Source organism: Bipolaris victoriae (assembly GCF_000527765.1).
Source record: "Bipolaris victoriae FI3 unplaced genomic scaffold scaffold_21, whole genome shotgun sequence".
NCBI lineage: Eukaryota > Fungi > Ascomycota > Dothideomycetes > Pleosporales > Pleosporaceae > Bipolaris > Bipolaris victoriae.
In genome coordinates, this window is record NW_014575371.1 from 278,746 (window position 1) to 305,538 (window position 26,793).

General features: G+C 52.7%; 14 protein-coding genes across 14 annotated transcripts; 8 read left to right on the forward strand and 6 right to left on the reverse strand.

Moving 5' to 3' along the window:
- Positions 1-711: 711 nt before the first annotated feature.
- COCVIDRAFT_92823 (hypothetical protein) lies at positions 712-2,348 on the reverse strand (the record flags this gene model as incomplete). Its single annotated transcript, XM_014703660.1, has 4 exons — positions 712-1,208; positions 1,278-1,974; positions 2,139-2,243; positions 2,304-2,348. The coding sequence occupies 4 exons, from the start codon at positions 2,346-2,348 to the stop codon at positions 712-714; spliced, it is 1,344 nt and encodes a 447-aa protein (XP_014559146.1).
- Positions 2,349-3,173: 825 nt separating this feature from the next.
- COCVIDRAFT_92911 (hypothetical protein) lies at positions 3,174-3,383 on the forward strand (the record flags this gene model as incomplete). Its single annotated transcript, XM_014703661.1, has 2 exons — positions 3,174-3,230; positions 3,252-3,383. Coding segments are annotated over 2 exons (189 nt in total), but the record flags the coding sequence as incomplete, so codon positions are not given.
- On the reverse strand, positions 3,376-5,600 carry COCVIDRAFT_92579 (hypothetical protein; the record flags this gene model as incomplete). The annotated part of the gene is made up of 2 exons (XM_014703662.1): positions 3,376-3,465; positions 3,519-5,600. Coding segments are annotated over 2 exons (2,172 nt in total), but the record flags the coding sequence as incomplete, so codon positions are not given.
- Positions 5,601-6,055: 455 nt separating this feature from the next.
- COCVIDRAFT_13970 (hypothetical protein) lies at positions 6,056-6,865 on the forward strand (the record flags this gene model as incomplete). Its single annotated transcript, XM_014703552.1, has 1 exon — positions 6,056-6,865. One exon carries the CDS (start codon positions 6,056-6,058, stop codon positions 6,863-6,865), a length of 810 nt encoding a protein of 269 aa, XP_014559038.1.
- A 536-nt stretch (positions 6,866-7,401) lies between these two features.
- Positions 7,402-8,598, forward strand: COCVIDRAFT_92581 (hypothetical protein; the record flags this gene model as incomplete). The annotated part of the gene is made up of 4 exons (XM_014703663.1): positions 7,402-7,571; positions 7,634-7,649; positions 7,725-7,863; positions 7,934-8,598. 4 exons carry the CDS (start codon positions 7,402-7,404, stop codon positions 8,596-8,598), a joined length of 990 nt encoding a protein of 329 aa, XP_014559149.1.
- A 218-nt stretch (positions 8,599-8,816) lies between these two features.
- COCVIDRAFT_92727 (hypothetical protein) lies at positions 8,817-10,622 on the reverse strand (the record flags this gene model as incomplete). The annotated part of the gene is made up of 4 exons (XM_014703664.1): positions 8,817-9,441; positions 9,493-10,023; positions 10,077-10,462; positions 10,509-10,622. 4 exons carry the CDS (start codon positions 10,620-10,622, stop codon positions 8,817-8,819), a joined length of 1,656 nt encoding a protein of 551 aa, XP_014559150.1.
- A 657-nt stretch (positions 10,623-11,279) lies between these two features.
- Positions 11,280-13,414, reverse strand: COCVIDRAFT_92849 (hypothetical protein; the record flags this gene model as incomplete). Its single annotated transcript, XM_014703665.1, has 6 exons — positions 11,280-11,480; positions 11,531-11,895; positions 11,944-12,359; positions 12,410-13,142; positions 13,196-13,336; positions 13,393-13,414. The coding sequence occupies 6 exons, from the start codon at positions 13,412-13,414 to the stop codon at positions 11,280-11,282; spliced, it is 1,878 nt and encodes a 625-aa protein (XP_014559151.1).
- A 276-nt stretch (positions 13,415-13,690) lies between these two features.
- Positions 13,691-13,909, forward strand: COCVIDRAFT_92825 (hypothetical protein; the record flags this gene model as incomplete). Its single annotated transcript, XM_014703666.1, has 1 exon — positions 13,691-13,909. A coding segment is annotated over one exon (219 nt), but the record flags the coding sequence as incomplete, so codon positions are not given.
- A 529-nt stretch (positions 13,910-14,438) lies between these two features.
- COCVIDRAFT_13974 (hypothetical protein) lies at positions 14,439-16,047 on the forward strand (the record flags this gene model as incomplete). The annotated part of the gene is made up of 2 exons (XM_014703553.1): positions 14,439-14,531; positions 14,590-16,047. 2 exons carry the CDS (start codon positions 14,439-14,441, stop codon positions 16,045-16,047), a joined length of 1,551 nt encoding a protein of 516 aa, XP_014559039.1.
- Positions 16,048-16,647: 600 nt separating this feature from the next.
- Positions 16,648-17,862, forward strand: COCVIDRAFT_92883 (hypothetical protein; the record flags this gene model as incomplete). The annotated part of the gene is made up of 1 exon (XM_014703667.1): positions 16,648-17,862. The coding sequence occupies one exon, from the start codon at positions 16,648-16,650 to the stop codon at positions 17,860-17,862; it is 1,215 nt and encodes a 404-aa protein (XP_014559153.1).
- A 586-nt stretch (positions 17,863-18,448) lies between these two features.
- On the reverse strand, positions 18,449-19,535 carry COCVIDRAFT_72391 (hypothetical protein; the record flags this gene model as incomplete). Its single annotated transcript, XM_014703668.1, has 2 exons — positions 18,449-19,274; positions 19,465-19,535. Coding segments are annotated over 2 exons (897 nt in total), but the record flags the coding sequence as incomplete, so codon positions are not given.
- A 657-nt stretch (positions 19,536-20,192) lies between these two features.
- COCVIDRAFT_92932 (hypothetical protein) lies at positions 20,193-21,644 on the forward strand (the record flags this gene model as incomplete). The annotated part of the gene is made up of 2 exons (XM_014703669.1): positions 20,193-20,281; positions 20,438-21,644. The coding sequence occupies 2 exons, from the start codon at positions 20,193-20,195 to the stop codon at positions 21,642-21,644; spliced, it is 1,296 nt and encodes a 431-aa protein (XP_014559155.1).
- A 346-nt stretch (positions 21,645-21,990) lies between these two features.
- On the reverse strand, positions 21,991-23,758 carry COCVIDRAFT_92936 (hypothetical protein; the record flags this gene model as incomplete). The annotated part of the gene is made up of 5 exons (XM_014703670.1): positions 21,991-22,098; positions 22,166-22,459; positions 22,528-23,130; positions 23,192-23,317; positions 23,411-23,758. The coding sequence occupies 5 exons, from the start codon at positions 23,756-23,758 to the stop codon at positions 21,991-21,993; spliced, it is 1,479 nt and encodes a 492-aa protein (XP_014559156.1).
- A 1,040-nt stretch (positions 23,759-24,798) lies between these two features.
- Positions 24,799-25,909, forward strand: COCVIDRAFT_35697 (hypothetical protein; the record flags this gene model as incomplete). Its single annotated transcript, XM_014703671.1, has 2 exons — positions 24,799-25,610; positions 25,708-25,909. 2 exons carry the CDS (start codon positions 24,799-24,801, stop codon positions 25,907-25,909), a joined length of 1,014 nt encoding a protein of 337 aa, XP_014559157.1.
- Between the last annotated feature and the right edge of the window lie 884 nt (positions 25,910-26,793).

A 26,793-nucleotide genomic window follows, 5' to 3' on the forward strand; every position in this document is an offset into this window, starting at 1 on the left:
GAGCTCTGAAATGGTATCATGTTGTCCATGTGTCCTTTCAAATCCGTACAAGGAGAGGTGGAACCTTCTTGGCGATGGCACACACGGATGTTGGATAATCATTGTTTCCTGGACCATGCAGTGTAAACGGCAAATCCGTACAAAGAGTAATTATCATATGGGTGAGCAAAACACCAGGAAAACGAAAGTGATTGCCCGAATTCAGGGCAACGCTAGCAATAGTGTATCAGTTCATTCCGCCACCAAATACTCCATATTCGTAATATGGTGATGAATAAGGGATTGGATTCTGAACGAATAAAGAGCAACACATACCTATGGGCTGCTATATCCTTCGAACCCTCGGAACAACATGAACAGCGAGGCCAATTGGGTGATGGAACGGGTAGTTAGGGCAGGCTCAAGAACATGAACCATGAGTGAGATTGTGGGGACCAAAGATGAAATTGGTACGCGTGTGACCATGACTGAAGCCAAAAGCAGTTACATGCGCTTCTTACATCACTTGCTTTGTTGTATAATAAATCATAACATGTAAGAGTAATGTCCGCTTCTCACTTCCTGGCACGAATTATTGTAATCCTTCCAAGAAAAAAGACTCATTGAAAGCACGTGCACATAGAATGATACTGCGCACATCTTTAAACAAGCAGTGCCAAAAAAACATAATTCATAATTCTACTTTTTCAAAACCCAGTAGTTACAACGACTCTAAATCTTCACACCCTCCAAAATCGGCCTCGCCTCTTCAGACTGCCACCACCCATCCTTGCCACCAGGGAAACTAAACTTCTCCATACTCTCAGGCTTCATCTCAACCGAATAGCCAGGATCCATGGGGGTAACATAATACCCATTCTCAATCCTGCTCGGGTGGAAAAAGTGCTCATGCAAATGATCCACATACTCGAGGACACTCTTCTTGCCGCTCACCACCACATAATCAATTGTAGAAAGATGCTGCGTGTACTCTGGCAGACCCACACCACCAGAGTGCGGTACAATGGGGATGTTGAACTTGGCAGCCATGAGGAGCACGGCGATAACCTCGTTTACGCCACCGAGACGGCAGGCGTCGATTTGGCAGATGTCGATCGCGCCGGACGCGAGGAATTGCTTGAACATGACGCGGTTTTGGCACATTTCGCCGGTGGCGACGCCGATGTTGTAGGGTTTGAGGGCTTCGCGGATGGCTTTGTGGCCGAGGACTATGTTCACGTCAGTTTATCATTCCTTTCTTAAGAAAAGTAGATAGGGAAAAGAGAAGGTAAACGTACCATCATCAGGACTCGTCGGCTCCTCAATAAACCACGGCTTAAACTCCTTCAACTCCTTCATATACTCAATCGCCTCAGGCACACTCCACACCTGATTCGCATCAACCATGAGCACGTTTCCGCGGTCAAACCCGATAATCTCGCGCGCAATACTCAGACGCTGCTTATCCTGCGCAATATCACTTCCCACCTTGAGCTTGAAATGCTTGTACCCCTTTGATAGCGTGTCCTGGAGCAGACCTCGCATCTTGTCCTCGCCGTAACCCAGCCAGCCCGCAGAGGTAGTGTAGGCGGGTACGGCGCGGCTGTCGAGGGCTTCCTGGAGGCGTTCCTTCTTGCCTGCTTCGGCTTTTGTGAGGATTTCGAGGGCTTCGGCTGGGGTTAGGGCGTCGGTTATGTAGCGGAAGTCGATGAGGTCGACAATTTGCTGGGGGGTCATGTCTGCGACTATGCGCCAGACGGGCTTGCCAAGGGATTTGGCCCAGAGATCCCAGATGGCGTTTACGACGGCGCCGAGGGCGAGGTGGATGACGCCTTTTTCGGGGCCGATCCAGCGGAGTTGCGAGTCGTTGACGAGATGACGCCAGGTCTTGCCCCAGTTGGCGACGAGGGAGTCGAGAGTGTGGCCTTTGATGCGGTCTGCTAGGTGGGTGATGGCAGTGCATACAATCTCATTTCCACGGCCGATTGTGAAGGTCTTGGTGTCTGGTTAGAAACATGTCATGGTTCAGGCGTTCTGTTGTGAGAAATAGTGTCTTTTACGCTCAGGGACTGCGCCGAAGCACAATGCCCACAGAGCCAATGGTCCTACAAATCCAACTCTTTCGAATAACTCGTGGGAAAACAAGACATTTGACTCACCATGCCATGACCTTTGAATTCTGAGTCGGTGTGCAAGATGCAGTATGCTGAAGAGTAATCTCCAGCGGCATTCATAGCATCGGAGCCAGTCTTGTCAAGGGACGTCTATATCTTCATGAGCCTCTCAATCCCTAACGTAAGCCCTGAATTCTGTATAAGACCTACCGGGAACCGCACGTCCTTCGTCTCAACACCTGTAATCGTAACCATGGTGGTGATGTGTCCTGTGATTCTGATTCGGAATGTCTTCGGAACGCAGCGTGATACCCCGCAAAGTCTGTTTAGTAACTAAACTGCCTTCGAGAACTGATCAAAATTGAAAAAGAGAGGAAAAGCGAAGTGATTGATGAAGCAAAGTGTCCCTTTCTATATGAGAAGAGAACAGATCTAGACTTCTATTCGACTAGCAAGTCATCCACGCGACTACCCATCCACTTCAACTATCGTGACAATGCCGTAGCGCAACCCCACTTGCCCCTCGTCATTCGTGGAAGAACTAAGCCACGCCACTACCTGGGGCTGGCAAAAACTGGGGCTTTTACAACCGCTCCGACGCGGATCCCGATAATTTATTTACCTCGCATCTAAGTATTTCCAGCACTCTTGCGAGTGGATGGAACCCTGGTCGACATGCACAGGGAGACGCCTCGTAAATGCTTCGCGTCTAGGCAAGAAGCTTGAGTTTGACAACGCATTACCAGGCTGGAAAGACGTTGTCGTATGCTGCAACAACAGCATCGTGTCTCCAAGAGATAGAGGAAACGTATGGATCACAGCTTACGTGCAACTTACCTTTCATCACAGAACCTTGGTTTTACAGCGATGAGGGGAGGCAGAGGCCCCCAAATGTCACCGTCAGCCTGAGAGTACTGGGCTCACCAGGTACCCTAGTCCTACCCTGAGCATAGCGGAAGCGAGGTCATCAGTATATGAGCTCCAATTGCAACTGGTGTAGGGATTGCAATGAGCCTGTCTGTTAATAACGCACCAACCGAGAATGACTGGACAGACCTGACTTGAGACTCCATTCTCTCCATATATCCATTAATTACACTTCGTATCGTGATGCAAGATCCGAGGACCCTACAACGCGTCAATAGCTAACCAAGGCAGGATCGCCCAGATACTCACTCGCCCGAATCATGGGAATGCTCAAGCCACTGTTGGCTTTCAGTTGAGCATATTGCAATATCTGACCTTAAACGACAATGCTACTTTAGATGTATAGGCAAGAAGCCTACTTAATTCCCCTCTTTTCAGTCTCACTGTAGTAGATGACCATACGCCAAAGCTTCTTGACCAGAGCTTCTGCTTCCTCATCAAGGGCCTAGACTGGTTGTTAGCAACAGGATATACAAAAACTGGAGCGAGGACTCTTACAACTTCCAAATTCTCCACCAAAGGCTGTGGTGCGCCTCTGCTCTTCAAGTGTTCAACAATAGCATCGACAAGCATTTCTTCTTGAACACCCATAATCTCAAGAACCTTGTTGGCGGCCCATTCTTTGATATCCTTGTTGATGTTTTTCTCGGGTAAGTGCTCCCAAGAGACTGCCCAGTTCCACAAGCCTTCCTTGTCGTTGGGAATGTCACGCGCAAGCTGTCGCTGAGCTTCCTCAATCTCTTCTTGGGTAAGATTGGCGCGAACAGCAGCATCGAAGTTGATGGGAATAAGCGTTCGCTTCTTGGAACCGGCCTGGTCGGTGAGATCTTCGTCTTCGAGAAGGTTTTCGACGTCGGCTGCGGTGCGACGAGGAGCCGCAGTCTGTTCAAGCTTCTTGGCAGCTGCACCGAGAGAGATCTTGAAATGCGCTGGCTCGCGTTGCTCCTCCCTGCGCATCAGTTCCTCGCCTTGCTCTTCCAAGAAAGCATCGGCTTGACCACGAGCATGGTCTTGCTGTCGCTTCTGGGCAGCCATTTCACGCCGCTCTTGGTCTCGATCGATAGCGTCTTCCTTAGCTTCGAGGCCACGAACCTTTTCGCGCTCACGGATCCAATCGCTATGATCACGGTAGTATAGATCGCGCCTGGAAGCTGCTTCTTGATCGTCATCAAACTCTCGGAGCTGCTTAGCCTGCGCGACACGAGCCTTCTCGCGCTCAGCATCCATGTTCTTGAAATAGTCGTTCGTACGGTCAAGCGAGGCCACAGTACGGCGTTCTGTGTTAAGCCATCGATGAAGCTGCTTCTTGTACGCTTCTTCGGCTTCGTCGTTACGCTTCTTTTGACGGCGGCGCTCAAGTTCCGAGTCGCTGGCGGAATCATCATCATCTTCCCGGGAAATGTAGACGCCATTGTTCACGGCACCGCCATTCACAAAATTGACGCCAGCTTGATAATCGCGAGGGAATTGCGACCCCTTGGGTCCGCTGGGGGCACCCTGAACACCTCGTTCCGCCCTCGGACCCAATGGTACACCGTTAGCATTCCCAGGTCCACTAGGAGCAGAGGATGGTGGTGTTGCGCGCCGACCACTGCGGCGACGTTCTTCGGCCTCAAGCTCCTCTTCCCTCCTTAGACGGTCGCGGTCGCGCTGGTTGGAACGGTCGCGGAAGGCGGCTATCTCGGCGGCGACCACCTCGCGCATTTCGGCTGGAATGTCTGCAAGTTCGTCCTCTCCAGTAGCAAGGTTGACAAACGCAACCTCGACATCCTCGCCATCTTGTGTCGGCGCGTCTTGCATGACTGTATCGCCTGCGTATTCCATGTTGGGCGCATTAGGTGGGTTGAAGAAGCTTGCGAGGACCGAGGAAAGGGCTTCCTTTGCGCTATCAAGGCGGAATTGAACCGTAGCCTCATCTTCGTTTCGAGTCTTGCTCCACTCTTCGGCATATTTGATCGAGGCATCGTCAACCATGATGTGCAACTTGGTAGTCTCAACCTCTTCCTCTTCGCCATCCTCTTTCTTTGCCGCGCCTCCAGGCTTCTGGCGTTTTGTGGGTACATGGATATCTTTGAAGATCTCCGCCGCTGTTTCCAAGCTCTGCGCGTCGGCGAATTCTGCAAAACCGAATGTCTGGGGCTTGTTGTTGGCATCGGTTGCCCTCGTCCATCGGACCAACTTTCCTGCCGTCTCGAGAATGCGCTCCATGCCCTCATCACCTCCAACGCCATCCGGGATGTTGCCAACGAAAATGGTCCTGGCGATTTCCTCGCGAGTGGGTGGATTGACGGGCTGGGGTCCATCTCGGCGATCGCCATCTCTGTCCATACCAAGCCCGCGACGAGCGGGTGGTGCTCCATTATCTCTACGGCCGCCTACTGGGCTGTCGGCCGCGCCAGGACGACCTCCTTGTGTTCCCAGACGGATGACGGGCGCGTTGAAGTTGAAGTTTGGCATGCTTGCGGGTGGCTGCCAGCCGGATGGAAGGGCGCGGGATCCGTTTGCTGCTGGGGGCATCTGAGCGTTTGCGACACCTGGCGGAGGTGCTACACCAGGGGGAGCTGCAGCGCCTGGAGGACCTGCACTTTGTTAGTATGGGTTTGAATTGATTGGGCAACTTTACACACCCATTCCAGGAGGGGCCATGCCAGGCGGAGCTCCTGCATAGCCTGGAGGTCCATTGTAGCCCGGAGCACCTGCGCATGTTAGTTGTTTCCGCGATGGAGGAATGTGCGAACATACCAGGATAACCGTACATGTTGAACAGATACGCAGTCGCAGAGCCCAAAACAGTATATAATTCAGAAATATAGTTCTCACAAAAGGTGTCCAGTTGAAGGCGACACTGCGGCGAGAGGTTGGTGTGTGTGTGTGAGAGAGAGAGCAAGTCGCGGATTAGATTTAGAGCTGTAAAGGCGCTCGGACCTCACCGAACCTCCGAAGAATTTGGGACTTGCGTTTGCGACGTGCATCATCTGCATACTCGACCCCCGCGAATCCGCAATTGAATCTTGTCGCGCACCACAACGTCGACAATGGCTTCAAAATGCCTCGGCGAGCTGATGCTCCGTCCGTCTTCCGTAGCCCGTATGCCACATGCGCACATGGGCAAGCAGACATGGCCATGGATATGTCACCGCGGCTTCTCTCACACCCCAACTCGACCGGCGGAATCGACGAGGAACGACGGCAATGACCAAAGCTATGCATCTGGGGGAGAATCAAAAAGGCCAATAATCCGCTACATCTCTGATCAAGCGGCTAAAGAGGCACAATCACAGCCACAAGCCCAATCACAGCCCACCCAAGACGAAACCACGCGAACAATCGACTCTCTCTTCAGCGGCATACCCACCAACCGGACTCCACCACCATATATGCAACAAAACACCGCATCAGGATCAAATAACAATCGTATATTTGGCGCCGAATTCTCAAACGCAACCCGCTCGCGGCCTTCTCGCCCACCAGGCCTAGCCTTTGACTCCATGGCGCTGCCCGACTCGATGCTGAACCCCAACTTGTCCAACAAGCCTTCTGATGCATCCAGCCTAGCGGTACAACAAGAAGAAACGTTCTCCTCCTACCCGCGCCTTAACCCAACATACGGACGCACAGTGGAGCTGGATGCGAGCCGCGGACGAGACATTGTGCGGGGAATTGGCATGTTGGGCAGTCTAGTGGCGCGCAACAAAGTCAAGGCCGACTTCAATAGACAGAGGTTTCACGAGCGAGGAGGTCTAAAACGAAAGAGGTTGGCGTCAGAGAGGTGGAGGGCGAGGTTCAAGCAAGGCTTCAGGGACGTCACTGGACGAGTCACTGAGCTGACGAGGAAGGGATGGTAGATGTCCGAGCGTATACGACGCAGGAGCCAGAAGATGCGCCATGTATGAGTTAGGTACGAAGTTCACAGACTGCATTATAACAGCATTTGCATGTGCCTGCATAGGGGTCTCGATATCTCAAAGACATGTGATGCGGGTATGATCTTACATCAGATTCCACGCACACCATTTTACCACCGATTTGCTCTCCCCACTGTCTTGTGCCATTGCTTCACTCTATCAGGTGCACTGCATCGCCCATATAACGGAAATATTGCAACCGTACCAAACCCATAATTGGAGACCAAGTGGGATGATTGGATCCCCTAACCACTGCGGAGTTGGCCCGGAGGTCTTGAGGCGCGCACAGGCCATCCAACCGTGGACCCAACCATGTCCTCAAGTTGACACGGCGCATCTTGAACCACGCCCCGTAGCTGCCCTCGTGCGCAGCGCAATGTACCCCCAATAACCAGCCTATCACCAAACATTGAAACGTCTTCGTAATCGAATCGCAACAATCGTATCGTTAAGAACCAGCAAAAAAGGAAAGCAGAATGCCACCCAAATTATCCAAGAGACCCTGGCTCCCAGCCGTCGCCCTCTTCTCCTTCTTCAGCACGCTGGCGACGGCATTGAGCGGCCAGGAGCCGCTGGGTACTCTGGAAGAACAACGCGGATATAATCCCGGCGAGCCAATTCCCGTCAGCTGTCTGAATCGCACCATGTAAGTTACCTTTTGTCGCAAACAAAGGACGACAGAACGTACACTGATACTTTCCTCCCCAGAGAAACAGGTGAACATGTACGTCTCTAGCCATACCCACGCCGCGGCCATCATACCCGAGGAGAACGGAAAAACTAACCAAAGCAAAAACAGATCACAGACGCAGCCGGCCACCTCCAATACATACCCTTCCCCGTCTGCAACGAAACCGGCCGCCCACTCGAACTCTTCTTCGGCATCGAAAAAGACGTAAACTGCACCATAGATTTTGTGACGGACGAATTCTTCCACCGTACGTTCCTCTCCCCTCCCCCCCATCCCACCAAAAAAACTCCCCCCAGCCTTTCCTAACATACTCGCAGTCCTCGAATTCTACATCCACAACGACGCCCCCCTCTCCTGCCGCATCCCCTCGAAACCCCTTCCCCCCTCCGTCCTCGCAACCCAATACATCGTCTCCGACTCCTCAACGCAAGAAGGCGCACTCGGCTCTCAATCCTCTTCTTACACCCCGCTCATCGTCGCACTAGCAGGCACATTGCAACTCTCACACTTACACGTGGGAAACTATCTAAACCTACTAGTCCATGCGGCTCCGAAACAAAGTAGTCCAGGCACAATCGACGCGGCGACGGCGTACAGTGTGAGTAGTCACTCAAGGAATACGAAGATTACGATTGGGGATAGTTTGCCGTTGGTGTTTGCGGTGAGGTGGTATCCGAGTACGACGTTGCCGCCGGGCTGGAGTGGATATGGAGGCCATATTTATACGAGTACGCTGGTGTATTGTTTTCTGAGTGCTGTGGCGAGTGCGGCGGTTTGTGTGGTTTACTTTAGGGGTGTGGAATTGCCCAGGAGGCTGAAGAGGTATGCGACGGATAGGATGAATGGGGGTGGAAGAGGGTTTGGCAATGGAGGAAGTGGGTATGGGCTGCCTGTTGCGAACGCGAGGGATGGCGCTCCCAGCATGGGCAGTGGATATGGCTTGGGAGGATATGGCTACAGAGGTGGAAAGAGAGCCGACTAAAAGCACATACCAAATAGTCAATACAGAAACATAGAATCCAGACACCAGTCCAAAGAGGCAGAATATATTCATGTTCATATTTATTCATTCGTATATCATGATGCTGCGGCTATCAAGGGATGCTTCCAGGCGCTTACATACCACGTACTAGTTGGCCTTTTTCAGGAAATCCTCCAGCTGTTACAGCCGTGCCTCTACCGTTACATACATTCCGTCGTTTACAAGGAAGACTTCTTCTTGAATGCATTGATGAGCCCGCTGGTGCTGGCATCGTGAGCAGTCGACTCCTTGTCGTCATCAAGCTCAGCCTGGATCTTCTTCGCCAGCGACTTGCCGAGCTCAACACCCCACTGGTCGAAGCTGTTGATGTTCCAAATAGCGCCCTCGGTGAAGGTAAGGTGCTCGTAGTAGACAATCAAGGCTCCCAGAGTAGCCGGTGTGATCTTGTCTGCTAGGATTGAAGTGGTTGGGCGGTTACCAAGGAACGTCTTGTGGGCAACAAGCTCCTCTGGTGCACCCTCAGCCTTGACCTCATCTGGTGTCTTGCCGACCATGAGGGCCTCGGCCTGTGCGAAGAAGTTGGAAGCAAGCATCTTCTGGTGCTTGTTGTTGTCAACGGGGTTGTGGCTCTTGGCAGCCAGGATGAAGTCGGTGGGAATGAGCTTCGTGCCTTGGTGAAGGAGCTGGTAGAACGAGTGCTGTGCATTGGTGGCGGGCTCACCAAACAAGATGGGGCCGGTGGTGTACTTGACGTAGTCACCGCTGCGGGTGATAGCCTTTCCATTGGACTCCATGGAAAGTTGCTGGAGGTAGGCGGGGAACCTGTGCATGTACTGGTCGAATCTAGACCATAGTTAGAATACATATCACCTGGTAAATGCCACGCAAACTTACGGAGAGACAAGATGTGTCTGGGCACCGAAGAAGTCAGAGTACCATACACTGAGCAGACCACCGATGACGGGAATGTTCTGCTCAAGAGGGGCCTCCTTGAAGTGCTTGTCCATGGCGTGGGCACCAGCAAGGAGTTGGTGGAAGTTGTCGAAGCCAATGTAGAGGGCAACACTCAGACCAATGGCACTCCAGACACTGTAACGTCCACCGACCCAGTCGGAGAAGCCAAACATGTTCTTCTTATCAATACCAAACTTGGTGACCTCGGCCTCGTTGGTAGAGAGAGCGACAAAGTGCTTGGCAATGTCCTCTTGCTTTGCGCTGTCCAAGAACCATCTCTTGGCAGTGTTGGCATTGGTGACGGTCTCAGCGGTGGTGAATGTCTTGGAGGCAATGAGGAAGAGGGTGGTCTCAGGGTTGGAGTCTTTGAGGGCCTCTGCAATGTGTGTGCCGTCAATGTTGGAGACGAAGTGAATCTTGAGGTCGCGCTTTGCGTAAGCCTTGAGGGCTTCGGAGACCATGACAGGGCCACTGTTCCACGTTAGTGACGCCAATTGAAGCTCTGTAACGCAGCGGTAACATACAGGTCAGATCCACCAATACCAATGTTGATGATGGTGTCAATCTTCTTGCCAGTGTATCCCTTCCACTCGCCGCTGCGGACCTGCTCGCTGAACTCCTTCATGTGATCGAGAACGCTGTTGACATCCTCGACAACGCTCTGGCCGTCGACCTTCATCTCCTGGTTGGAGACGTTGCGGAGCGCAACATGGTAGACAGCACGGTTCTCAGTGAAGTTGATCTTCTCACCAGCGAACATGTCATCACGGAGCTTCTCGAGGCCAGACTCCTTTGCAAGCTCGACGAGCAGCTTCAGGGTCTCCTCTGTGATGAAGTTCTTGGAGAAGTCGAACAGAATCTCGGAGTTCTCGGCATCGTTCTTGAAAGTACGACTGAATTTCTCGAAGCGCTACATGGGATTAGACAATGGATGCATCGGATTGTTTGTGTCTCACCTGGGGGTCCTTCTTGAAGTACTCCTTGAGGACAATGTCCTTTCCAAGCTTCTGGTGGTGGTCCTGGAGCGCAGACCAGGCGCTGAGGTCCGAGGCTTGTGCGAAGCCAGGCATGTTGAGCTACAGGGCTGGAGAGGTGGGGTGAGTATGCAATGACGTATACGGGACTGGTGTATACGAACTATCAAAGTTTTTCACGGTGAACAGTCGGGTATTAGGAGGGGTCAATTACAAGAGGGAGAGACGAGTGAAGATTTGCAAGTAGAGTTGATGAGGTGATTGTTAGTGCTTTGACTGAAGGGTAGGAGAAATGTCAAGGGCGCGCGCGGCCGAGACCCCCGCTTGCGTCAGAGCTTGGTTGAGAGGGGCACCACTTTTACCAGCATTAGGAAGCCGGGCAGCAGCTCTCCCGTTGGCTCTAGCCTTACCAAGCCGATGAGTAAGGTGTGTCTCATGGACGCTACGGCTATGCACATGGGTGAGTTATTATGCACCATTGGGGGCATGTGGTTCAATGGGGATATCGTCTTGATTTGCTTAGCCTGAATATAGGCATTTCTCATACAAATGCTGCCTCAAGCGCCATACCGTTGCTCCCGAACCCAAAAAAGCATCAAAGAGCGCTGAGAAGCCACCAATCAATATGCATTCTGTCTGTGGAGCCATCCAAAGCCGGTGGATGATTTTCCTTGCGCTCGGCTCCATCGCCGGGACAAGCCAAGCACCAACTCAACGGCTCCGAAGCCGAGTTATTTTGAGTCCAAAAGTGCCTTATCTTTCAGTCACGCCCTCAAAAGACGGGTCCTTTACTGAGCCACCGGCATCGCCGAGACCAGCAACGGGGCGGTTGTATGACCAACCTGCAAACTGCTGTTGCATCGTCTGGGAGAGCATCGGTCCATCGACATACGAGTCCGTCGGCGCCTCGGAAGTGAACTCGCGGTCGAAGTTTGCAGTGTCCTTTGCGTCAACCTGCGATCTGTTAGCATGTATCGATATTTGGGTATTGTGAGTATACGCACCACATTGGGCTTGAAGCTAGGCTCGTACTTCCTCTCGAGCAGCTTTCGCCAGTCAATGCTATGGAAGAAGTAGTGTGCCTTGATTTCCGCTGCGCCCTTGGCTCCTAACCGCTTCTCTGCGTTACGGTCTAGTAGACGGGTCAACAAGTCTCGCGCGGCTGGCGGCACAACTTCGGGGCCTGGGAAATGAAGAGGCTCGGTAAGAATCTTGCGGTACATGTCGTTGGTGTTTTCATCGTAGAATGGTGGTAGACCAGTCAACATCTCATATAGCAGCACACCGAGCGTCCACCAATCCACGGCCTTGGTATAGCCAGCACCAGTCAGAAGCTCAGGAGCAAGGTATTCTGGGGTTCCGCAGAACGCTATGCAGGGTCAGTGTCAGGATGCGGCAAGGGTCCTAAGCGACTTACTGTTTGTCCTGTCTTCGTCCTTCATGTCAAGCTTGCAGAGACCAAAGTCGCAGAGAGCAATGTGTCCCGTGTAGTCGAGCAGAATATTCTCTGGCTTCAAGTCACGGTAGATGACATTGAAACCGTGCAGACATTCCAGAGCACAGAGAAGTTCAGCAGCATAAAATCGGGCTCGGTTGATATCAAAACGCTGCTCCTTTTGGAGATGGTGGAAAAGCTCGCCACCATTGACAAACGCTAGGACTAGGTAGAGCTTCTCTGGCGACTGGAACGAAAACTTCAGTGGCACAATGAAGGGATTGTTAATCTGGGCTAATACTGAACGTTCGGCTAGGGTATGCGCGACTTCAGAGCGGGAAATAATGTGTGCTTTGCGGATGGTCTTGAGGGCGTAGATTCGGTGCGTGTCCTTTTTCCTGTTTTCTGTGAGCATACGAGAGATGGGGGCGGAAGAGTAAGCACATACTGCACTTGCATGACCTTTCCAAAACTGCCTTTGCCTACAACCTTGAGGAGCTCAAAGTCGTCGATTGAAAGACGGTCCTGTCGGTTCTCGACGAAGTTAACGCCAACCTTCATTTGACCACTACCAAATTGCACGGGTATCCAGTCAGCGCCAGCCTGGCCAGATCCATCTTCTGCTTTTGCCGGCTTTCCATCTTGCTGCTGCTCCTCGAATCGTGGCGTGACCTTGAGAGTACCGATAAAAATGTCTTCACTGCGACCAGCAGTGGGTGCAGCTGAAGGGTTGCGGATGTAGAGCGAGACGGTGACGTCGGTAGCGCGCGACACATCGAACTTATACTGTGTGTTGCTGCCAGCCCAAAGAGGGTTCTCGGGAGTACCTGAGACGGCGTTGATGAAGACTTGTTGCTTGTCGAAGTCGACGAGGGCGTAGGGAAGGTGTTTCGAAGAATAACGACCGTGGATAGTAGGTGCTGCATTGATGCTGCCAGCAGCAGACTGTGGGCGGCCGGCGTAGGAGCCAGCGGCGTTGCGAGAGGACGAGCCAGGGCGCATTGAGCCAGCGACAGAGAGGCCGCCACCCTGGGACAGGGAGCCCTGGTGGTGGCCCTGGCCACTGAATTGCTGCTCGGCGCCCGGAGGCAGTGAGAATTTCTGACCCTCATGCAGGGTGACTATCAGGATACCTGGGCGCAGGGGCCCAGCAGGCGCGGACGATTGTGCTTCGGACGCAGCTGTGTCTGTGGTCAGCAGAGGCGAAAGCAGGGGCGGGGGCGTGTGTTTGTACCAATGCCATTGTCCTTTGCGTCTGTGAGGCTGCTCGCATGGCTCGAGGCCTTGGGCGTGGCCTGGTCGTTGACTATTGTGGACGTCGACGACGAGCGACTGAATGTGTTGGCCAAGGGCGCCAGGTGCGTCTCCTTGAGTTCTGCAACGGTGGTTAGAATTGGAGCGGCAGGGCTGACGAGGGGGAGGGAAACGCACTCTTGGTGAGCTTCCAAGACATGGTTGCGGCAGCTCAGCGGTGGTTAGGTGCAGAAAGACAGACGAATATGGTCAGAGGGTGGAGACTTGGGGGCAGGCGGCGAGAGAGAGGGGGTGTGCGCACCCAAGGAGCGGCGGTGCAGCTTATGAGGGCAGAAGTGGGCGTGGGTTTGCTGTTGGCGCAGAGGCGTCAGAAAGGAGAGAGAGGCACAGAAGAAAGCCCCAGGGAGCATCGACAGTGGCAACGTGTCTGGTGTCCGAGAGCCGCCCAGCGCTTTGAGTACGCTTCTCCAGAGCTCGAGATAGGGTCTCACGTTTGAGGGGTCATTGGGTCGCTAGCCTTAATCTCGGCCGGCGGCGACCAGGTCGTGTTTCCCGCACTGACACGCCCATTCGCGCCCTCTGTCATTTCCCAGTGTTTAGACCCGCCCCTACGACGAGCAGAGACGCGGGCCGGGCGCAATTCTCTCCTCTTTTACTGGCGACAACGGGTGCCGGGAGACGCGACATGTTGTAACAGATGCCCAGGGCAGAGGGCAGTGTGCAGTGCAGTGCAGTGTGTCTGCGTACTTGCTTGCGCTGTCTGTCTGCTCGCCTCGGCTGCAGCTTCCGCCGCGGGCAACCTCCTATTGCGCGTACATAGACACATACATGCACACACACAGACATCACCACATACCAGCTCACCCACGTCCGTCATTCTGCATCACCACCACCACCACCGTCCGACATCGCATCGCATCGCATCGCATCAGCGTCCCGAGACCTGGAGACGCGCAACCGTGCAGCCCTGGGGCCCTGTCGTCCCGCCGTGTTGCAGCCCAGCTGGCGGCTTTACCGCTAGTCCGCCGCCTGCGAACTGACACGCGCGTCTGCACTGCAGTGCCCTGCGCACAGCCACATGTCCTGTCTCACCTCCGCGCGCCCACCCCAACCCCAAACCTGACCCGTCCAGTCTGGTCGCCTAGTGTAGTCTGTGTGGCGACGACGACTACGACAACGACACTCGTTCACCTGCCTCCTCACGCCTAGCCGAGCGGGGTACCATGGGCGTCATCAAGAAGAAGACAGGTGCGCGCGGTACCGAGGGCGGCACAAAGTATGTTTGCGACGTCTGCTCCTCCGACATCACGTCAACGGTCCGTTTATGCCTTGCTCTCCATGCTGCCATTGCACGCGTCCTAACCCTCCCTGCAGGTCCGCATTCGCTGCGCCGAGGAGGTATGCCACGAGTATGACCTCTGCGTGCCATGCTTCGCCGAAGGCAAGGCCACAAAGGACCACCAGCCTGCCAAGCACAAGTTCAAGGTTATCGAGCAGCATTCGATTCCTATTTTCACCGAGGACTGGGGCGCCGACGAGGAGCTGGCTCTCCTAGAGGGAGCAGAGACATATGGCCTGGGTTCCTGGGCAGACATTGCCGACCACATTGGCGGCTTCCGCGAAAAGGACGAAGTGCGAGACCACTACATCGACACATACCTGAACAGCCCCAGCTTTCCCCTGCCGGAACACTGCAGCAAGGATGACACCGAGCTCAGCACACGCATACCGCGTCACGAGTTCCAGGCGAGGAAGAAGCGGAGAATCGAGAAGAAGAAGGAAGAGGCTGCCAGTCGCGAGCCTGAGGCTCCCAAGCAGAAACCTACGGCCAGTGTCCCCGCTTGTCACGAGGTCCAAGGCTACATGCCAGGTCGTTTGGAGTTTGAGACCGAGTATTTTAACGAGGCAGAAGAGGCGGTCCAGCACATGCAGTTCGAGCCGGGCGATGGCATCAATCCCCGCACCGGCGAGATTGAACCCGAAATGGAGTTGAAGATGGTCATTATGGAGATTTACAACCACCGCCTGGACGCACGTGTGGAGAGGAAGAAGATTATTTTCGAGCATCAGCTGCTCGAGTACCGCAAAAATCAACTGGCAGACAAGAAGCGCACAAAGGAAGAGAAGGATCTCATGAACAAAGCTAAGCCCTTTGCGAGAATGATGCTACACCCCGACTTTGAGCAGTTTTGCAAAGACCTTGAGTACGAGCATAATCTGCGACAGGCCATCTCACAACTACAGGAGTGGAGGAACATGCAGATCACCAGTCTCAAGGCTGGCGAAAAGTATGAGCAGGAAAAGCAGCAACGGCAGACCAGGCCACCGCCCATTGGCCAGTTCGACCGTCTCGCGTCTAGTAGGATGGCAAAGCCCCAACCTCCCTTTGAGCAGCCATCAGCCGCCACTGCACTGCTTGCGCAAGAACTTCCCCTGCACGTCAAGCAGAGCAGCGGACTGAGTACACCACCACCAGACCGTGCGCCCAACAATACTAATGGTGTTAACGGCACCAATGGAGTGACGACCCCTCAATTTACAAAGACCAAATTTGTACCGAAGCCACTTCCTAACACAGTGCCTCTGAAGTTTGGCAAAGAGTCCAAGGCAGATCTCCAGTTGCTTAGCGCCGAGGAAGTAGAACTGTGCAGTGTCCTGCGAATCATGCCGAAACCATATATCGCGCTCAAGGAAATGATTCTTCGTACAGCCCTCCTGAACGGCGGTGCGCTCAAGAAGAAGACGGCCAAGGAGATTTGCAAGATTGACACCAACAAGTCATCGCAGTTGTTTGAATATTTTGTGCATAGTGGATGGATAGCAAGGGCATAGGAGGCACCTGTTGAGGGAGAGGAGATGGGTGATGATGAGGAAGAGGATGCAAACTACATGTACGAGGAGAGAAGACAAGGACGATTTGTATGAGATATCAGGCGAGGAGGATCCAGCTGCTGATTAGATGGCGTCTAGGTAGGGTATACCCTGGTCACGGGAGGCGTTGTAACTTCGTACGTACTTATGGCATTATCGCTTGCACATCATTTGTTGAATACACATTATTCATGCGCCCTCGAAAAGGTGCTCAACAGACTCACGATGCGGCCAATGTCGCGACCACCTTGACGATGGCTGTCCAAGCTCCTCGCTACTCGCTACCCCAGCGACGGCTTACCATAAACAAACGATTGATTTGCACGGTTCCCCACTCGCATCTCCATCACCACACACGCCACACCCATTATGAAGCTCTAACTAATTCTCCGATTCCTGGGGACTTGCCGACTACCGAAGCTTTCGAGAAGCAGCACCCGCCATCCTTGCACCAACGCTGACCTCATTCGTCCGCTCCGCTAGCCGTCCCTGAAACTACGTCCCACAGGCAACCCCGATCCACCTCCCTGCATGGCCGCCCAGTTGCGCTATCCCAACGACATGCCTGGACCGTATACGTTTTCGCCATCGCATACACGTGGAGACTCGCGGAATAGCTGCTTCGACGCAACGAGGCGGTACTCGCTTGCGTCTGAAACCAGTGGTCGCCAGGTGATTGACTCGGATGCGCACGAGACCCGGAAGCGATCGCGATATGGCGACAACGCTGCGCCAGGCTCTTGGGGCGACTATCCCCTGAGCAACAACCGCTTCGTCAACAACAAGAGTCCGCCTCCGCTCGCAAACGATCGCTACGAACTCGCTGGGGGGATGGATGGACCGCAGACATTCGGACGGCGAGACGGCGACTACGACGACTACTTCAACCTCCAAAGCCAACGCGGCACCTGGTCTGTACCACCAACTCCCCAGGTTGGCCTTTCTACGCAGGCGGCGGCTGGAGAGATGCACACAACACCGAATGGAAGCAAGGCTTGGTCATTGATCAGCCTTGTAGGCGGAGTAGCCGGCAAGCTGTTTGAGTTTTGCACGGTACCTTTCCGCGGCTTCCAAGCAGGCAGTGGACAGAAATACAACATCGACTCGAATGCGGATGTGGCCGAGAAACTGGGTCTTCAGGACGATCCCTACCACCCAGGACCCGTCCAGCAACCAACCCCAGGCACATTCCCGCGCGACGACTACGGCATCCAACCATTTCCCTCCATAACCCCGGAGCGCCCGCGATTAGCAAAACGCCTGCGCACAACAGACAACTGGGTCATGGTCGGCGCAGACTGCGAAATGGAATCCCGACCAGGCACACCGCGCCTATCCGAGCGACGTCTCCCCGGCCACGGCCGCTCGCCCTCGTCCCAAATCCCACGCCCTGTCTCCCGCGCAAACCTCTCCACCCCCTCTCAAAAGCGGCCCTCCTTAATCCCCGTCTCCCGCCGCTCAACAACAGACCGTCGCTCCCTGCACAGTCCCGCTCCTTCACTCTCAAAATTCTCCCCCGGCACCCCTGCATCTTCGCGCTCATACTCCCGTCTTAGCTACGGCTCTCCTACTGCGTTTTTCGATAAGAATACTAGTGTGGCGAGTCCGTTGCCGCAGGAGAGCCAACGCTTGATTGATAAGGTGAGGAGGGAGGAGATGGAGGAGGATGAGCGCATGCGGAGGATGAGCTTGCAAATGTCGGCTATGCTGAAGGAGGCAAATGAGGCGCTCGGGGCGAAGTTTGAAGTGGAGATGTTTGATGATGATGATTTGTGAACCCCGTTGATTGGAAGTCCGGTGTGTGTGTGTCAATGTATGGAAGAAACGTTTACTTTGTGTTTACTGGAAAGATTGCTCATGATTCTTTTTTATGGTCCTTTATTCCGCGAAATGGCGTTTTCAGGAAGTCGGCGTTTGCTTCATGTATGTTTTTCTGTTGTTCTTTTTGGAGCGAATTCAGAATGTTCTCTTCTGGATCTTTTTCAGTATCCAAGTTTTCTTTATACCCTTTGAAATTCAAACCTTCACCCTTCTGGTAGGTTGAACCGTATCTGTCAGACTTATTGGGCTTACGTGAGTGCCATCTCACTTTCTTTTGTATCCGTAGAATGAAGTAGAATCTATATCTGCAATTGAGTTTTGTATAAAAAGGTGACTTGGGGGGGTAAGTAAAAAAGGCATGCGTAAGAGGGTATATATACAACTATTAAAAATTGCCCAAGCTATGGATTTGAGGATATAAAGAAAATATACAACAAGGAGAGAATGCCAACCCCCGTCCAACGCCATGATATACCCAAATACAGCCATGAATCAAACTCCACAAGGAAAACAAATCTCAACCAAGCAACCTCCCCAACCCACCCCCCAGACTAACACTAAGACTAAAACTCAACTTGACGCCATTCCCCCTAACCTCGACCTCACTCGTCCTCTCCCCCCATTCCCTCCTCAACTGCGCCCTCTGCTGCAACAAACTCGGGCGCTGCGGTCTCTCCACCTGACTACTACTACTACTACTACTACTACTACTTTCGCGTCTCGCCATCCACGGCGCCGTCCCCTTCTCTTCACTATCCTTCCTCAACGGCTCCAGCAACGCATTCACGCCCGCCACCTGATGCGGCGGCACATTACCAAACTCCAACTTCCCATTTTTGAAGTGAAGTAGGAAGCAAGCGTAGCGGTGGGGATGTAGCGTTACATTCTGCACCTCCCTCATGCCACTTCCCTCCTTTTTCTTCTCTTCGAGAAGGGAGCGCAAGTGGGGGTAACATGGTAGATCCCAGACCGCGGTATTTTTCTCGGTGATGAGGATGAAATTCGCATCAGCGCCTAGAGCAACGATGCGGGGACGGTCGCGCCACTTTCCATTTTTTATATTCTTCTCGAGTGCGGAGAGGAAGGGTGGGGGTAGGTTTTGCCAGAGATACGAGGACGAGTCGTGGGTGAAGAAGGAGGAGTTGTAGGGGCCTAGGTAGCAGCGGAGTTGCGGTATGTTGCGGTTGGGGGCGTGGATGAAGGAGAGGAGTTCAGCTGGTAAAGGGCCTGAGGATTCGGTGTGAGAGGTTCCAGTGGTGGAGCGGTAGGTTAGGATGAAGCTGTCTTCGAAGCCGAGGGTTAAGTGGTGGATAGTCTGGAGTTGGGGAGATGCGAGAAGCCGGGAGAGTTTGGGAGGCAGGCGTGTGCTATTATCAAACAAACGATTATACAGATTAGTACTTTGTTACATACTATTACTGGGGTTTGTTTTAACACTTGTTTACATGGTATACAATTATTAACTATACGAGTAAAAAAAACTATGCTCAAAAGGGGAGGGGTGGATCGGGCTAGGGTTTAAAGGGTAAAAAGGGAAAAGGGAAAGGAAGCCCATACTATTCTCGTGCCGATGGACACTGGAAAAAGTGGCTGCCCCGCTGCCCAAACGTAAACGTTGTGTCGCACATATTTCGCGGCGCGCGCGCCGGCGGGAAACTCGCTAATTTAGATTTCAAGCGCGAACGCTGGCGCTGGGCGGGCGGTTCGGTCTAGATCCGGGGAGCGTGTTGTTGTCTTTCTAGGCGGTGTGCAAAAGACCGCAAGTTGCCAAAAAGCGGGTTATTTGTCCGTTTGGTTCTGGGCCGCTATAAATCTTAAACAACAAAACTTGTGTGTAAACACCTAACAAAAGCAACGGTAAGAAAGCTGGGGTCAAACTAACGAAGAAGGGGGGATTTCTATTGTTTGTTCAATTAAGTTGGTTGTCCCGCCTTTTTGCCAAGCCTTGATCGGCTACAAGGTTGCAAACAGGAATAAAAGCCAAGTTGGCCAAAGCAAACAAGAGCATTAACGGCGAAAGAGCCACTATCACTTTGCGTTTCAGGGCCGTCGTAGACAAGACCAAAAAAACAGGGGGGAAGGATTTAAAGACTCCCGAGACGTGCCGCTTTGTAGTACATAAGATCGGTGAGTGGCCCTGAAAACTAAGGCAAAAAAAGGATACAGGATTTAAGTTGTTTCGTTTACTAACAGATTTGCGGCTTTGAGTGATTCGTAAGATCATATATGACGTCATAACCGATAATTCTCTCCATCCAATCGCAACGTCAAATCGGCTCGAGCAAATGAGTAGCAATACACCGAGTTCCACGTCGTTTTTCTCGTTTGGTCCAAACGATAGCTTTGTATCTAAAAGCGCGGCGGGACTACAGTAGTATGTTCAATCACCACCAACCACCATCACTACCGCCACTACTTCCCCCCTTCCCTCCCCGCCAGCCCTCCTTACACCCGCACACGCCCGTATGAAATTGAAAAATAAAATAAAATAAATCCCTAACCCACCCCACTGTCGCAACCTCCCATCTAGTCTCCAAGACCAGCTCCTCAGTCGAGCCGTCTCAGAAGTCCACTGGGCCGTCCTAGGCCCCACGCCCGAATCCTGGGTGCTCAGCTCCAAAGACAGCGCCGGCAAGAGCAGTTTAAAATGGGGTTCCTCGGTGCCTTCGCGGCTGCAGACGGTGCTGAATAAAACATGGCACTCGCCGCATCTCCGCGCGTTTCTCGGCCCAGACGACGGGTTCCTGGTCTGGCACCCCGACCTTATTCGCTGGGGTAATCTGCCTACGGCGCTCGAAGACGCATTGCAGTCGTGGCTGACGCCGTCGGGATGGCGGGTTGGGCCACCGAGGATGGTGACGTGGGGACCTGAAGGAGCGTTTTTCGCCATGAGCGAGTATGGGGATGTGGTGTTTAAGCTTGGTGAGGGCGATGCGTGGGAGATTTATAAAGAGACGGTTGAGGAGTGGAAGGCGGAAAAGGGGTTTCAGTGGAATCAGCTGTCGTATATTGCGCTGGATCCTTCGAGCGCGGATCAGTTCATTGCCGTGAGGAAGGATGGGACGTGGGCGGGTTCGATTGATGACGTTAATGAAGATGCGCTTGAGGGGTTTGCGCTGAATTTCTTTGCGAAGGCGAAGAGTAAGCATAAGAGTAAGCAGAGTACGTCGGAGCCGGGCGGTGGATTGCCGCAGAATGGGACGCAGGAGTCAGAGGAAAAGAAGAAGGAGGCGGCGACTAAGGCGCTGTATGAGAAGTGGTCGGTTGAGACGGCGAGTATGTTTGCGTCGGCGGCGGCAGCTTCGGCAGGCCCGAAACAGAAAACTCCAAGAAAGATACAGGTTCGTTCGCAGTCGACTAGTTCGGATTCGCCACCGCCATTGCACAGGTTACCGTCTTCTTCTTCTTCGCCGAAGCTGTTCACGATGTTCCCGTATCTGCCGGGCAGTCTCACTACGTGTGCGCTGCCGGCGTGCAAGATGCTCAAGCTGGAAGAGAATAGCATACACGCCTGTCATCATGATGTGGAGAAGCTGCTTCGTGCGAGTGGGCTATATAGTTATGAGTGGCTACGTCAAGAGCGATTACGATGGCATCCGGATCGGTTTGGGAGACTATGTGCGGAGGAGTGGAGAGAGACGGGGAAGAAGCTTGCGGGTGAGATGTTCAAGCTTATGAGCGTTTTGATGGAGGATCTCAAGGGAGATGTGGGGCAAGGGGGTAGTAGAGGTTCGTAGACGTATGAAGGGATTACAGTCATCGTGAGGGTCTGAGTGTGATGTCGCAAAGTGACGGACATGAGTGATTAGCAATGAATCGAAAAGACATGTCGAAGAAACGAAGAATGAGTTGGAAAGCAAGTGAATAAACTACAACGAAGCGTGAAGCAATAGAGGAGACGGAGGGTACAAGAAAAGGTACAGACAAAGGGGAATATCGCCGTGAGCACGCTCTGACGTCCAGCCGAACGAAACAACAAGCAGAAACATGCGAAACAGTGCAGTCGACAAGTCAATCCCTTACCCAGTGAGCCACTCACTCAACGCGAATTCATCCGATAAAAAGAGAACCAGCCAGAACACTTCAAGCAGGGCAGAACGTCTCGCTCTCGTAACAAACCTCTACAATCTCCGTCTCCTCAACGCGAACACACTTGTTCATCTCGCTGCACTCAAACCGTTGCCTACACCCCTGTATATCAGTCAGCATCAACATCCACACCACTAAAAGCATGTAACCCAAAAAGGAAGAAACTCACACGACAATCCCTGTCTCCAGGAATGCAGGCACGGCAGTCAGAGTACCCAAACTTCAACGATAGCACCGAACCATCATCTTGAATCTCCCACGGCTTGCCCATTGTCGACCCGTTATTGGAAGCAACACCATTTTCGTCTTGTTGAACGAGAAGTGTAGCCGCACGACCGAGAATCTTTTCCGAGGCTGTAGTAGTATTCGCGGTGTCCAACATATCGATGCAGATGTTGCGGCTGCTGAAGGGACTATTGCAGAACAAGTTGCCGCCGCAGTCGGGACAGGCGAAAGTGCACTCCTGTATTTGAATGTGTGAGCAAAGGTATTGTGAATAGTGGCGTGAAAGGGGAGGGAGGTTTGACATACCTGACAGGCTGAAGCGTCGCCACAAATTTTGCAAGTTGCTTCCCTGATGTTGTGCTGCTGGCGGGAGAGCGGGCCAGAGACCTGGGGCCCGTGGGCTGTTGTGAAGGACGGGGTTGGAGAGCTGGTGCTTGGGGTTTTGGGGATTATCAAGTTCTTCCTGCTATCGAGCATGATAGTTTTCGTCATGGGTTCCATGTGTACAATGGTCTCGGTTGAGAAGATGGTGCTGTCGGGATCAATGGGTACGATGCTGACTTCCCTGAAAATCGTCTTGGTAGTTTGGTTCGGGAAGGGAGTGAGAACGGTGGTTGTCTCTGTTACAACAGTAGATACTGTGATAGTAACAGAGGGTGTGACTGTAATCATGGGCAGAGGTGCGATCGTAGCTACGGACCTCGCCTGACGTGAGGTTCTGACTGTTTCCGCAGATATCGGTGTAGGCACGGGCAAGTAGTAGATAGTCTTCGTCGTGGTCACGACTGGTGGAGGGACGGGATCGCAGGGAACCAGGTACTTGGGGCGTACGCTCATGCACATGGACACGCCTAATTTGGGATCGATACACTTGAAGTGTTGGCACTGGGCACAGTCACTGTGGCATTCCTAGCACATCGACGATTAGTCCCATGATATAAAAAGTAGTGGCTAAGGGAGTATGACGTACCGGGCATTCAGTTAAATCGCAGTCTTCACACTGGTCTCCTGCAAAGGCGACATGGCGGCCGAAAACGGGTTGCATATCCGCGTGAAGAGAGACGTTCTGGCTGTGTCGAGCTAATCGGTCATCATTCTGAGGCGTGTCAGTGAACCATCTATGAAAAGTCTATATCAACTTCATTGGAAGAAAACCGAGCGTTAGAAAGATTGAACGAAGATAACGTACCATGTTAAGCACTGCGGTTGAAGAAGTATTGTTGACCTTAGGGAACTCGGCAACATGTACGGCCCTGGCGGTTGCGTTGACGCTCCTTGCAGACCGCTCAGGATACGATGCTTCTTCAGGGTGAACAGACTCTGAAGCAGCGATGCTTGTAGCGGCGGCGGCATCGTGATAGTACGAGCAGTGATTGTTCTTGTCACAGCCAATCCGCCAGTTACCGTCAACGCTAACAGATTCGGAAGCATATGCTTCACCAAGGGCCTTGCTGAACTCTGACTTGGTGGTTGGATTGGCCTGTGTAGCAAAGCCCACTGCAGCGAAACCAGCAAGAACGCTAGCGGTGAGGCGCATGATGACTAACGTTGTTGCTGAGACTCAGTAGCTTCGGATGTGAGAAGATGGGTGGGTACGGATAAAGATACTGATGTTGGATGAATGGAGAAGAGTGGATGGGATGGAATGGAGTGGATGTGAAGAAGAATGGTGGGTTGTGACTAGAAGGATGGCTTATATACAGTAGAATGAGTATGCGCTGTTGATGGTTGTTGGGAATCTGTGGCGAGAAGCTGCTGCCGTTGGAAATTGATGTTTACCACTGACTTGAACTTGCAAGAAGGAGCGGGTTAGTTGGGTGACACTCACGATCTGCCAAAGATGGCAATAGCAGACAACACATGTGCTAAGCATACGCAGTAGTCACGATGACTTCGTGTTCGAGATAATGAGAGAAACGTGGTCTCGGTAAGTGCTTACTTGTTGATATGGCGCAAATTGTCTATGTTAGACACACCAACGCGGCTTGATGTAAAAGGGTAGCTGCAGTGTTCGTTTATCCCACATTTGATCCTCCTACGATGCACCACCTGTGACTCCCTTGGAGCATCATCAAATACTCGGTAGCGACAGTGTATCAGGGAAATCTGCACACGGCAACCAGCAGAAATGCTGGGTCGAAAAGATACACAGTCCAGCTCCTGGTTAACAGAACGGATATCCTAGCCTTGTCAACAATTAGGGCTTGTCAGGGTCTGACGTCGCGCTTACACTGTCGGGAGCCCAGGGATGACACTACTGCTGAGTGCTCCAGCTGTAATTAGACAAGTGCCGTGAAGTGAGGAAAGACAGGCAGCGGCTTCACCCTCATCGATATGCATGCCCTTCACTCACATTCACGCCATCCTGCGTTGCGGCCCAGCAGTCACTGGCGAAGCAAACGCCCATAGACCCACCCAGGCCTGCTCCCCCAGGCAACGGAGCCATCTTCGCTTAGACCTTGATTTCTTTTCCTGCCACTTCCCAGAGTTGTTGCACGCTTGGAGCGTGGTATATCTACTGCTTCATCTCTCATAACAACTTCTACTCCATCAGTCCGTCACTCTCAACTCCCCGCCATGGCTCGCAACGACGCTCCAGACATGTTTATGAGTCTCCCACTCGAGGTAAGACATTCCATCTTTGAGTATCTATCAAACCGCGCATCGTCATTCGGCAAGGATAACCCCAAGCGACTTCTACTTCACTGGTTTGAGAAGGAGGAGTCCGAGGATGTCATGGCTGCATACATGCGCCATAACCCAAACGCACGCGAGCCGCTTCTGTGTTACAGCTATAACGACGTCATATGTGCAAGCGAGTATGATGGCAGCGATAGCGATACCACTGAGGAAGATGAGACGGACACAGAAGAGGAAGAAGAGGATGACGAGGACGAGGACGAGGACGAGGACGAAGACGACGATGAAGATGAAGATGGCGAAGACAATGGCGAAGACGACGAAGAAGTCGGCTATCTGAACTTGACTCACACTGTTGCACATGATGCTTACAGCAGTTCGTATCGGCCTCTTGTGTATCCCAGCGGCAAGTGGCATCATGTTCCAGAGTTCATATCCTTGACCCACTTTCCGCCACCTCTCGAGCTACTCTTGACGTCCAGACAACTGAACATCGAAGCCAAGAACTGGTTCTACAATGTCGCTGTCTTACGCATCAATGCAACTCGCAAAATTGCTCATACATCCTTCTTCGAACTAGCGTTGGGGAAGATTGCAGATGCCGCTTTCTCGCCTATGCGAAACATTCGAAAAGCCGAAGTGAAGTTTGTTTGGGACTCTGTCTGGATACGTACCGATACGACTGGCCTAGCCGAAGCCGTATTCCCTGCTCTTCTCCAACAGCGAGCTATCTTTGTCTACAAGATCTTGTCGGAGCCCATGATCTACAAAAGGTTGACATTAAGTGGTAAGTAGAAGCCGCGAACATACGAACAATGAAACAAGCTGAATTGATTCCATATACAGGTACGACTCTGTCCAAGATAACGAAAGCGCCAATCTAAAAATGGAAGTTCTCAAACACTTCCAGACGCTGGCGGCTACGGTCCAAGTTGAGGAGCACTACCTCGCGCCCGATGCTAAACCCAAAAAACATAGCATCGCTGGCAAGCGTCGCCTTGAGTTCGAGAGTTTCTTAAGTGACCTGATGCTAGGCCATCCTTCTTAGGCCCGGTCTTTGCCCCTGCAGTCCCTCTCATTGCATGCACACATGGTCTTGAGACCTTCTCCACTCAGTCTAGAAGGATACTTCCTTGGTCTCCCCAGCTCATGTACAATCGACAATCTTCTTTCCTAGCGATCAGGCCTCCTCTTGTATAACCCAAACATGTCCAATTGGCTACAGCCACAGGAAGGGTGCGTAGTACAGGTTAGGCATTTGATAGTATCCGAAGGGCATGCAGATGGGTGGTTACACGTTACATTTACCCACAAAGGGAGGCCTCATAATGCAAACCATGTCCCGAAAATTTCTCCACCTGCATGTTCGTGCTGCATGTTTTATTGGCTGTGAGTTGAATTCAATCCCACACAGATACTAAGGCCCACGCGGACTTGTTTGCGACATGCCGAGGTACCCCCTCCCCTCTTTGAGGCGAGATGCCATCCTTTTTGGGTGTTGGTACAGGCACATCTTTCGTCTACCCGGACGGCCGCAATTGACCGAATCCGGGTTGAAGTGCGGGGAGGGAACACCTGACGGTGTGCTTACTTCCATTTCACCACCCGCGCAAGAGATTTGCACGACACGAAAGATTGCCATGAGTGGAGAATTGTTTTCGCACTAGCACTAGTACCACGCGGTGCCTCTAGTTTGCTTTCCAGACGCCTCTCGAATGCGGAGCGGGTCCACTCGGAACACCAAAACCAGGCTATAAACAGTAAAAGATGCGGCTTTCGGTACTCAGAATGCGGGGCAGACTCATGCCGGATGCTGCCCTCCGTGTATCAGGGTCCTAGTGGCTGACTCCTGACTCTTGAATCTCTGGGCAAGCGGGAGAGTATGCACATCTTGCTATATATGCTGCAGTAAGCCGGAGTAATTGACTTTTA